This window comes from Amblyomma americanum, chromosome 1 (genome assembly GCF_052857255.1).
Source record: "Amblyomma americanum isolate KBUSLIRL-KWMA chromosome 1, ASM5285725v1, whole genome shotgun sequence".
Taxonomy (NCBI): domain Eukaryota; kingdom Metazoa; phylum Arthropoda; class Arachnida; order Ixodida; family Ixodidae; genus Amblyomma; species Amblyomma americanum.
Genome location: NC_135497.1, coordinates 395,536,771 through 395,549,122, shown reverse-complemented (window position 1 = coordinate 395,549,122; position 12,352 = coordinate 395,536,771). Strand labels below are relative to the sequence as shown.

Here is a 12,352-nt window from a genome sequence, read left to right as displayed (position 1 = left end):
TCATAAGTATAACATTCTGTCAAGCTACTGTATTTTTCTTCGAGGGCAAGGAATTCTTGTATTATATGTTGTTGTGGAGTTTGTTTTTTACGGAGCTGTGTAAGAGTGAAGTCACAGAATGTAGCGAAATTGTACCATGGAGGCAGTGCATCTCGTCTTCGAGCAATGCCAGGTAATGTATCTAGCACTCCGAGGTTTTGGCACATCTCTTCAAAACGCAGGAGGACTGGCTTTATAGCTAGCGGGTTGTTGTCAAGCAGAATTCTGAATGGACACTTAGTGACTATGGGGTAACTTAACTGTTTGGGCATCGAACGGATTTTAATATGTATGAGCATGTGAGCATCGTTCTTCTGTCTGTAAGTGACGGTTCATTGGTTTCAACATAAAGTCTATTTATTGGTGACGTCCTGTAGGCACCAATGAAAGATGTAAACCTAAATTGTGCACTGGGTCGAGTCGTTTCAAGTACGATGGCCTCACTGAACCATATACTATACCCATATTCTAAACAGGATCGTAACACAGAGGGGTAAATTTTTAGAAGGCTTGCCCTGTCAGAACCCCAGTGTCTATGTGGAAGGACTTTGAGTATGTTCAGAGATCGAGAAGGTTTCTTTTTGAGAGTGTTAAGGTAAGGTAGGAATCTGAGCTTTTTGTCAAAGGTTATTCCTAGAAATTTGTGCTCATCTTTAACTGGTAGTGTGATTTCACTTAGATACAGGAAAGGATCGGTGTGGAGTCCTCTTCTAGGCGAGAACAGAACAGCTACTGACTTTTGCGTAGAAAACTTGAAAGCATTTTATCTGCCCCCCCCCCCCCATGTTGTTAGTTTATTTACTCTCACATGATGTAACGCTACAGGATGTGCAAGCAATCTGGAGGTCGTCGACATAGACTGAATACATGAAAGGCTTCGGAAATATTTTTGCCAGGGAATTCATTTTTACTGTAAAAAGTGTGGTGCTTAAAATGCACCCCTGAGGCACGCCGTTCTCTTGAATGAAGTTCTTAGAAAGAGGGGCACCCAGGTGTACTCTAAATGAAATGGTGGACAAAAAGCCACTCAAGAATTTGAGCATCCTACCGCGGATGCCGAGGTTTCCAAGGTCCTGCAGTATGCCAACCTCCATGCGGTGTCATAGGCTTTCTTTAGGTCGAAAAATATCGCAAGGCAGTGTTACCTGTGTATAAATGCTTCTTGGACTGTGTTCTCTTTGCGCACAAGATGGTCTGTTGTAGAGCATGCATTTTTAAACCCGCATTGATGGTTGTTATGAAGATCACGGGATTGTAGTACAAACATTAAATTAATGTTCAGGACGCTTTCAAAGGATTTGAAAGTACACTTGTCAGGGCTATAGGCCTGTATTTGCTAGGGGAGGTAGTTACTTTCCCCGGCTTTAATAATGGTACAATAATGGCTTTTTTCCAAGCCTCCGGTATCTCTCCTGATACTCATATTTTGTTAAAAAATTCAGAAGCGAGTCTACAGCGGGTTGGGACAGGCGGCGAAGCTTTTCGTAATGAACTTCATCTGGTCCTGGTGCAGTCTGTTTACCGAAAGAAAGTACGCTGTTAATTTCTTCTCGTGTAATCGGGCTATTTTATTCTTCGTGAGTACTCCCCGCTGTCGGCAGTCTATTTTTGCTGTATTTTTATATTTTAACATTTAGTCTTTATAATAAGAGAAACTAGATACAGTAGTAAAATGTACACCTAAAATATATGGTTCGTCTTTTGTGTTTGCACACCAGGGGCTGTCAAAAGAGGGACTGTGAATGGGGAGTAGGGACCATCTAGTTTATGCACTGCCCCCATTTTTTTCGACGAGACATGGCTGTTTGTGGATTAAACGAAGCTTTGCCATGATGCTTTTTTGGCATTGCGACGTATGTACCGAGCTTTAGCTCTTTTTTTGTTTGGAAGGTTATCTTGCGTGGGTTGTCTGCGAAATATACGCCAAGCTTTATTTTGTTGTTTCTTAGCTTCTTTGCAATCTGGTGTCCACCACATTTTATGGTTGCGTTGCACTATTCCCAGACTGAGGGATAGCTAAGTGTGCGGGAGCAAGAAAGCAATTTTTGAACTCTTCGTTTATTTCATTGACATTATGATTTCCTAACGCAATATGTTCTAAATTAGCTTCTGTTCTGAAAAATCGCGTCTGCTAAATTGACCTTCCAACGCTGTGGTTTAGTCAGGCTGACTGATGGTGGAGATGACAGGCAGATTTCAACAGAGAGATGATCGCTTCCTTAGGGGTTGGCTAAAACATACCAATTAAAATCGCTAAAAAGTGATGGAGAGCTAAAAGACAAATCTAAAATGCTATTTTTTTCTGAACTAGGAGAACGGTAAGTAGGTTTACCGGTGTTCAGTAAACGAATGTTGTTAGATAGTATAAAATCGTCAATGACCTGACCTCTGCTATCGGCTTTCTCACCGCTCCAGAAACAGGAGTGTGCATTTAAAATCGCCAAATATCATGTATGGCTCCGGTAACTGTTCTGAAAGATTCTCTAATTTATGTTGTTGTTTCGAGAGTGGTTGGACATATATGCAACAAAGTGTAATGGTTTTTTAAGCAACCACAGTGGCTGATACGGCTTCGAATCAAGTTTTCAGTTTGATTTCGCGTGTTGCTACTCCAGGTTGCGCAATGATGCCTACACCTCTCGAGAGTCTGCTCGTCCGCTATCGGTCACGGCGGAAGACGGTATATTTCTTTAGCACCTTTGTGTGCTGAGGGCCTAAATTGGTTTCGTGCACACAAAAAGCAATAGGGGAAATTGTGTTTAAAATGTTTTTTATGTCGTTATAGTCAGTTACATGACCTCTGCAGTCCCAGTGTATTACTAAAGCCATCTTAGTGTCCGTCCGACGTAGACGGTACGGGGCTGCCTTGGGTCGTGCACATCACCTCTGCAGAGGTGCTGGACGGCGGTGCAGAACTCACGATGACTTTTGTGTTAGACCTCGGCCTGTAGGAAGATATTGTCAAAGCCAAGGCGAGGAAGAACCGGATGTGATAGCATTGAGGTTCGAACAGTTTATTTGCGCTGCTCGCGCTGCGGTGGTCTCGCCCAACTTCCTCTTTCTTGTCCGGCGCCGCGCGCCATGGCCTGCGAGCCGAGCGCGGCTTGAGGGGCGCTACAGGGCTCCCCCCCCCCCCCCCCCCGTAAAGCGAAACCACAGGATTCGCCCAGCGGATGTGCTTACAGGAAGCTGCGCACAAGGGTGGCGCCGTCGAAGCGAGAGCGAGTGTAAGGCTGCAGGGCAGAGGAGTGGTAATGTAGGCTGGTCTGAGGCGGCCAGCAGCCACGACGTCCTCACGGCCGTTGCCGTCTAACGTGAATGTCTTCTGCGCACGATGGAGGACGCGGAACGGTCCATCATAGGGCGGCGTGAGGGGCGGACGGCCGTGGCCATGGCGGATAAAGAAATGGGTGCAGGAGGCCAGGTCCTGACCTACGAACACGGACTGAGGGAGTCCGCGCCGAGAACAACTTGCGGGAAGCCAGCGATAATGAAGATCCACCGAAACGGCCGGTGCAATCCGATGTTAAACGTCAGGGACCGTTAGCCGCATGTGCGAATGGGGGAGTTGTTGAAAGCTTGGAGCGGGTAGGTCTGTTCGTTGCGACGGCGATCTGCCCAAGAGGCCGCTATGACGCTGACTTGTGCTCCCGTGTCGACCTGGAAACGAGTGTAAGTAATCTTGACCGAGACGTAAAAGAGGCGGAATGTCCGTCCACCAGGCCACTTGCCGCCGTCAGTGGCCGGTCGCAGCGTTTCCCGACCAGGAGCACGGGTGTGTGCACTTGCGGGCAGAGCTGCCGAAAGTACGGTGGTACCCGCAGACAGCCGAGGGCGAGGTGGCTGGCCGCGCGTCCGATGGCTGGGATTTCGGGTAGCGGCGGCATGGCCTGAACCGCGGCGGAGAACGGCGCGGCAAAGGCGCGAGGTCATCGAGCCGCCTGGCAACAGCATCAAGTCGACATTCGATGTAGACAAGCTGGGAGTCTGCGGCAGTAGTTGGAGTTGGACTGGTCACAGAGCTACAGAGCTGACGCTGGGGAGCCGTGAGTACTGCGCAACACGGTCCCCAACACACGGATGGGAACCGTGTGTTGTGGAAGACGCTGAGGAAACAACTCACGCAGAAGTGGGTCGTGCAGAGCTGCGGATTCTCCCAGAAGCTGGCGCGTGCGACTGGGGATCTGCGAAGGGAGGCTGCCACCAAGCTCTGTAGTGCTGAGGAGCTGCTGGAGTTTGCTGCGCTCGGACACTGAGTTGCGGTCGATGACAGCCGCCTTCAACGTGTCGAAAGGTCGAGCAGAGTCCGGCGAGCTGATGACGTCCACTAACTCCTTAGCGACGTCAGAAGGCAGGGTGGAAACCAGGTGGAGTATCTTGGTCCCTTGGTGGTGATACGTTGCAGCTGGAAATGCGCCTTAACCTGCAGGAGCCAAACGCGGGGACTTTTGGGCCAAAATGGCGGCAGGCTGACTGGCTGGAACGCAACCGCCGAAGCACCGAGAGGCTGAGCGTTCGGGGGCATGTTGCCGCCGGTAGGCAGGGCGGAAGAGCCCGCGGAATTTATTTAAGAGGATGGGGTTGCGTGTTCGAAGCCGGCTCACCAAATCTGTCAGAGCTAAGGCGGAGAAGAACCAGCTCCGAGAGCGTTCAGGTTCGAACTGTTTATTTGCGTTGTTCGCGTTGCGGGGGTGTAGCCCAACATCTCTTTGTTGTCCGGCGGCGCGTGCCATGGCCTGCGAGCCGAGCACGGCTCGAGGGGCGCTACAAGGTATTGAGGCCCGCTGACCCGGGATCTGCGCAGCCTACTTTGGGGTTGGCGAAGTAGTGTTAGCTACTCCACCAGGGGGCGCGAATGGCCCTGCCATTTGCCCACTGCGTGCGGCCTGGACAGGTGCCGAAACCTGGCGTGGTGCGCCGCGCCCACGCAGCACATCGGCGGTTTGTTTTTGCAGTGCAGGTGAATCTGTTTGTTTTGGCGTATCTCCTTGTTGCTTCATTGAAAGAAATGTTTTCAGTGGTTTTTAGAGTAATTATTTTTCTTTCCTCCAGGACGGACAAGGCCTGGAGTACGTAGAATGGTCTCCTTCACAATTTGTGCACCGCAGGGCAGCCACACATTCATCTCACTAGTGGTCCTTAGAAGAGCATTTCGCGCAAGTTTTGACCGCGACAACTCTGTGAGCCGTGGCCGAACCTCTGGCAGTTGAAACATCTGCATAGGTTGGGTATATATGGCCTGACATTTATTTTCAGGTACCCGACTTCAATGCTTTCAGGTAGTGTGTTGGTGTGGATAGTGAGGATCGGGTGTTTCGTGTCTATCTCCTTGTTATCCCTTCGGATCTTTATCCGCTGAACATTTATGACGGGGAAATGAGTCTTGCTTGTTTTTCTTTAGCTTTGCTATGAATAACATAAAATTTTGGGAATGACACTTTTCTGTTTTAAAACAAGTCTTCATCGTACCGCCTTCTTTTTACCGAGAGATCCAGTTTGGAATAAAGGGGAGCCATAAAAAAATTTAGTTTTTCAGTCATCCACGACGGAGCCCAACCAGAGAATGGGTCAGGAACTTGCAAGCAAGTCTTTCCCACGCCAGCTGTACACCTCAACTATAACCAAATATCCCGAAACCCAGGGTAGTTCGCCACACAAGGTTAACCCTAGATGCCAGAAAAAAGAAAAAAAACCAAGAAAGGAGGAGGAGAGAGAAGAGTTGTGTGAAAGAAAATAGGGAAGTGAAAGATAGAGGGAAGGACAGGAAAAGGCCACTGCCGATTTCCCCCGGTTGGGTGAGGCCGGAGGTGCCGTCTACAGGAAGCTGGGGCCAACGGAAAAGGACTGCCGACTTCTCCCGGTCGGGTGAGGCCGGTGGTGCCGTCTACAGGAAGCTGGGGCCAACGGAAAAGGACTGCCGACTTCCCCCGGTCGGGTCAGGCCGGAGGTGCCGTCTACAGGAAGCTGGGGCCAACGGAAAAGGACTGCCGACTTCCCCCGGTCGGGTCAGGCCGGAGGTGCCGTCTACAGGAAGCTGGGGCCAACGGAAAAGGACTGCCGACTTCCCCCGGTCGGGTCAGGCCGGAGGTGCCGTCTACAGGAAGCTGGGGTCAAAGTGGTGTGTTGCCTCCGCCGAGGGGCCTAAAGGTCCAAACGGTCGGCATTGGCTCAACCACCAGGATCCCCTTTTTTCCGGACACGGTGCTGCCACGCAGAGATAAGCGCGGGTGCTCGAGTACGTGGTGATGCACTGTTCACCATCATCACCTTGCGGATTCATCATGCGGATTCTCGGAAGCCGTGGTGTCGCCACTCACCAACGTCTGCACGCTGCAGACGGCCCCTTGCGGAGCTCGATAATTGTGGTCATGGCACCGTCTTCGTTGGCACAACGCTCAACCATCATGTACTTCTAGGTTTTGCTCATCGCGGTCCTGGATAGCCTGTCGCCTACTGACCATTTCTGGTTCGCCGTGCCGCCTTCCGAAGAACCACATGCCTTTCTGGATCAGCTTTCAGCTAACGGCAGCCTCCAACAAGGCCGCAGCAACCGATCCCGTAAAGTCTGGTCAAACAGCTCGCTTTCGGCTGGCAACTGGGAACAGCATCGGCTCGCCCTTTCCAGCCATTATATACGAGCGCTCACTTCGACACCCCTTCGGGTCACAGCACCGTCTTCGTGGCACAACGCTCAACCATCATGTACTTCCAATTTAGTTACAATGGTGCTCAGTGTTATCGTGACGACAACGTTTGTCTTGAAGCGGTGTCGGGGCCCCCGCATTGTTTGAAGCGTTTCCCTGCTGTACTGACGTACCTTCCGTGTCTCATGCTACTTGGCGGCGATATTGAAGCTAATCTCGGACCTATGACCAAGGCTCAGGACGACAAGCTAGACTATCTGGCTGAGGTAGTTACGCGTCTAGAAGCGGGACATATCCTCAAGCCGCCGCGGTGGCTGAGTGGATATGGCGCTTGGCTGCGGGCCCGAAGGACGCGGGCTCGATTCCGGCTGTGGCAGTCGAATTTCGATGGAGGCTAAATTCTAGACCCGTGTACTGTGCGATATCAGTGCACATTAAAAAAACCCAGGTGGTCGAAATTTTCAGAGCCCTTCACTACGGCGTCTCTCATAGCCAGAGTCGCTTTGGGACGTTAAACCTCTATGAACCAAACTAAACCGATATCCTCAAATCTGTTAACAAAGTTCTAAGTATTCAAATTACGCTTAAAACTGACTTGGAAGTCCTAAGCAAGCGTGTCCAGGAGCTTGAGCCAAAGGTCGAATCGTCAAATGTCCCAGCCGCCATTAATGTTGATCAAGAAATTTGTAAAATGCAGCACAAAATTGACGACCTTGAAAACCGCCCTGGAAGGTCAAATGTGCTCTTCGTTGGTATCGAGGATACTGAAGAATCTGAAAACTGAGCGGACTCCTCTGAATGTCTCGTTAGCGACTTTTGTACTAAGAAGCTTGGTGTCACTGCTTCTATTGCCAGAGCTCATCGGCTGGGTCACTTTTCGTCTGATAAATGTCTTCCCATAATTAATAAATTTTATAACGAGAAGTATGTTGAAGCAGTGATGAGTATGAGCTTCAAGCTGAAAAACAAAAATTTCAGCATTCTGTGGTACTAATCCCAAACTGCCCGCTTCAAACGTCGCAAGCTTCTGCAGTTTTTTAATACGAATTAAAAAGAAGGCGACCATGTGCGTCTGGTTAACGGCAAGCTTTTTATCAATGATGTTAAGTGCGAGCGGAACACTGGCGCTAATCATGCTGAATGCGTCGCACGGTGCAGTGCGGACTGACATCGCTGGCGCGCTCACTCGCTCGGCAGTTGTCTGCATTCTTCACCATGCCAACGCCCATCTACACGTGTGAATAATGTTTGCTTTCTGTACACTAACATCCGAAGTGTGTTGTCGAAGAGCGCCGCACTTTCATCATTCATTGATTCATGCTCATCATCAGTGGTAGCTCCGAAACATGGCTTATTGATACTGTTCATGATGATTGTATTGTAATACAGGGATAATTCTATAATTTTATAGGTGCGATAAGTACTCTCGTAGAGGAGGCGGCGTCCTTCTCGCTATCAGAAAATAATTTATGGTTGTTCCAGCCACTGTTGAGTCATTTCTCGAGTGTGTTTTAGTCTCAGTGCGGTGCCGGGGAGCTAACATAATAGCTGATGTTTATCGTCGCCCTGACCTAGTAGCTGGCATCTGGGAAGAATTTGCTTGAATTCTGAGTTTGATTGTTTGTTTGTTTATGAGAGTTTAACGTCCCAAAGCGACTCAGGCTATGAGAGACGCCATAGTGAAAGGCCCCAGAAATTTCGACCACTTGGGTTCTTTAACGTGCACTGACATCGCACAGTACACGGGCCTCTAGAATTTCGCCTTCATCGAAATTCGACCACCGCGGCCGGGATCAAACCCGCGTGTGGGGTTCGGCGCGCTGTCGCATCTTTTTGTACATGTGTTGAGAATATTCCAAGAGAGGGCAGTGACCTAGGCTGCGCGTCCAGTTTTGTTTTATTTTGTTTTGCTTTGGTACACGCCGTTAGAAGGGGACTCATGCCTTTTTGGTTAGTCTCCCCATTCGTCCTTGCGGTTTCCTTCGCCCCTCCTGGCGGCGGGGCTATCTGCCGGCCTCGACCTTGGACCCCTGTCCCCTTCGCGAAGGATTGCGAGACCACCTAGGGAGGAACTCGGGGGTAAGGGAAAACGCTGACATCAGTTCTGAGCTTTCCCATTTGTCAAAACTGATGAGCCGCAGATAGCAGTTTATTTTTACGGGTGAAAAGGGGCGCGGGCATCTTCGGAGTGTACCCGCGAAGAGGGCCGCGCCCTTGGGCTTTTAGCTCGAGCTATTCCTAGCTGGCAGGCGCTCGGTCTGGCCGAGCGCGGAGGGAGTGACCATTGAGAGCTGGTGCAAGGCGCGCCAGTTTGACTGTTGGGACGCGGTGTCCCTCGCATCTGTGCAGGCGGTCGGCTAGGCCGACCGCGTATAGTTGTGGCCGTATACTGACTTTTGTTTGTACCTATCAGTAAATAGCCTGTATAAAAGTTCGTTTCTCACTAAATCGCTTCGCCTGCAAGTCATATCATCGAGAAGCCTTCAAGCGGTGCATCCAGTTTCTTGAAATCACCGGACCAACACCGCCGGCAAACCTTTACTCCGCGTCTTTAGGGGCCAGCAGTTGAGCGCCGTAACCACTCAGGCACCGCGGTGGCTTGAATTCTGAGTGTGGTGTGTACGCGTTTTCCTAACAGTAAGTCTATAATCCGGCGATTTTAACTTCCCAAGCACTAATTGGCTCTCAACAGCCGTCCCTTCTAGTGACAATGAAGCCCAAGCCTTTCTCCATTCCTGTCCTGATTTGTCAATAACGCAGCTATCCGCCTACGCGGTCCACAACTTGTACTGCTAACATTTTGGACCTTGCATTGACAACCAATTCAGACATCTGGACCGAATTTCTGATCATTCCATTATAAATGGCAATTTTTCTTCCTCTTTTAATGAAAAGAGGATAACAACCAAACAAATACGATGCTACAACAAAGGCGACTATGTGACTGTTAATAACTAACTGCAGCTTTTTCCTATGGATTTCCTGAATGATTATTTATCTCGTTCTGTCGAAGATAACTGCCAACTCTTCAAGGATACCCTAATCTTATCAATACCTTTGTTCCGGCAGTTTCAATCAAATGCAAGAAATCTGCACTTTGGTTCAATAAACAGCTGCTTCGAATGAATAATAAAAAGAAACGCCTTTACAGACAAGCTGTTACGAAGGATCTTTCTAGAGCGTGCACTAAGTACAAGGAATGTGACACTTTACCAAAAGTCCCTCAAGTCCACCAGACGCCACTTTTTCAACAAGGACTTATCAACTATGCTAGAAAATAACCCTCGCAAATTCTGGAAAGTGATAACCCAAAATAACAATCCTGATATAATTCTTACCAATAATGATGGGACTTTATTTCCTGAAACCCAGTGCGCCCTACTATTTAACGACGCTTTCTGTTCCGCATTCACTAACGAGGACGTCTCGTCAGCGCCCGGCGTAAATAATCCTCCTGACATATCAATGTCCAAAATATTAGTCAGTAAAACTCGTATATTATGCATGCTCAATAACCTCAAGATTTCTACCAGCTCTGACCAACATGGCTTCAAAAATAAGATACTTAAGAGCACATCGCACTACATTAGTTCCATAATAACCACTATGTTCTCCCAATCATTATCATCTGGTCTCATACCTCACGACTGGCGTGTTGCTAAAGTGATACTCATGTTCAAATCAGGTAATCGTTCATCTCCGCCTAATTATAGCCCTACCGCACTAACTAATACTTTCTGCAATTTTCTCGAAGACGTACTTCATAGCTAAATTTTTAAGCGCCTACAAAACAATCTATTTTCAAATACCAGCAAGATTTTCGCAAGGGCGTCTCTTGTGACAGACAACTTGCCGGATTCGTTCATGATTTGTATTCATCCATCGATGCTGGCGGTCAAATGATGCCATTTTCTCGATTTTCCGAAAGCATATGACCGTGTCCCTCATCATAGGCTTATGCTGAAACTAACTCAGTGGCATATTCACCTCGCTGTTATTGCTTGGATTGCGGACTTCCTCAACGCAGGACTTCAAATTACACCCACTGACAACTACAACTCCACTTATTCTAAAGTAACTTCTGCGTACCACGGGGGAGCGTTTCTGGTCCTCGCCTCTTTTAAATATATATTAATGATTTACCTAACGCTGTGTCCTCTCAAGTTCGGCTCTTTTTCGGTGACTGCGTATTTTACTGTAATATTGTTTCTATCAGTGACCAACAATGTTTGCAAACTGACCTGGATGCTGTAACCGCATGGTGAAAATCTCGGCTTAAGACACATGATACTTCTAAAACTCATCTTCTGTATTTCACTCGCACTTCTTGTATTCCCACAGCTTATTTTTTAATAAGAATTCTGTCGAACTTGCAACAACTCACAAGTACCTCGGAGTTCACCTGCAATAAGACTTAACATGACTTAACCACATTAATCTAACATCAGCATCCGCCAACCGTTCACTCGGCGTTCATCACACTCATTCATCCGAAGATTGAATATTCATCAGCCATTTGGGATCCTGATCAAGCCTATCTCATAGCTAACAGTGAGTCCTTGCAGAACCATGCTGTGCGTTCTATTTTTTATACTACTCACATACTACCGGTGTCAATGCCTTAAAAAATCGCGCCGAATTAGAAGACTTGTCTTACCGCCGTAAACTTTCACGACATGCAATTTTCCATGAACTGCATCACCATTCATCGCTTCACCACTATTTTTTCCAATCACCATCAGCCTTCTTTCCGTGGCTCGACCATCCGCACGAAGTTAAACTCATCACGTGTCGTTCATCTGCATTTGCGAATTCACTTCCACATTTCTTGCTCTCATCCGCAGCGAGGTAGGCGTTTGAAATGTTTGAAATGTTTGAATTTTTGTTTTTCGAGTTTCTGTACTTTTCTCGATTACTTCTGTTCTTTTCGTGCCTAATATGTACACTGTTGTATTTTTCGTTTCTGTTATGTCTAATCAGTTTCTTCAAACCAATAATTTGTATTCCATTGTTTCTTACAGCCTGCTTCTTTACTTACTCTCTGGTGCTTAGTTATTTTTCCCCGTTATGCTCAGCCTGTTTATTATTTCTTTACTTGTTAATGATGTTCCTTGTACATGTTTTTACACTGACCCCCCCTATGTGATACCCTCGAAGCAGGGCATTTAGGGATATGCTGAATATAAGTAAATAAATAAATAAATGGTCCTTTTAACGAGGATACTCTGAAGCAGACGCGATATATTATTACTGTTTAGATCGGTTGCCCAAATACTCGGAACCTTCCAATATAAATATTCCTATCGGTGGAGAAGGAAAGAAACACAAGTGTTTTGATGCGCTGAACTGCCCTTGTATGGAATTATTGAAGCGCGCCTACGGCGCTTCACAACAGCTCATCAGGAAGTACAGTGTATCTAGAGGAAGTTCCCAAGGTAGGACAGGTTTCAGTGAGGTAGTCGCTACTAATTAACAACCACATAAGCGGAGTCTTACGGCTACGCTTATTAGTAACTACTCCCTAACTAATCAGTACTAATCTCGCTAGACAATCGAAAGGGACTTGCCTGTCTTGCCCAAGAGCATCGAGGTTGGCTTTAAACTCTGAAACGAACATACAGACATCACAGAGGGTAACTACTGGCTTTGAGCCAGTTATCGCAGAAGAG

At 47.9% G+C, this 12,352-nt stretch overlaps 1 protein-coding gene across 4 annotated transcripts in view; it reads right to left on the bottom strand.

Annotated features, from left to right (window-relative positions):
• Positions 1-12,352, bottom strand: part of LOC144115731 (uncharacterized) — a 132,396-nt gene that overhangs the window by 20,792 nt on the left and 99,252 nt on the right. For all 4 annotated transcript variants that reach the window (XM_077650222.1, XM_077650223.1, XM_077650221.1 and 1 more), the window contains one exon: positions 12,251-12,287. In XM_077650222.1, coding sequence (XP_077506348.1) covers positions 12,251-12,287 — 37 coding nt within the window. The remainder of the gene's footprint in view (positions 1-12,250; positions 12,288-12,352) is intronic.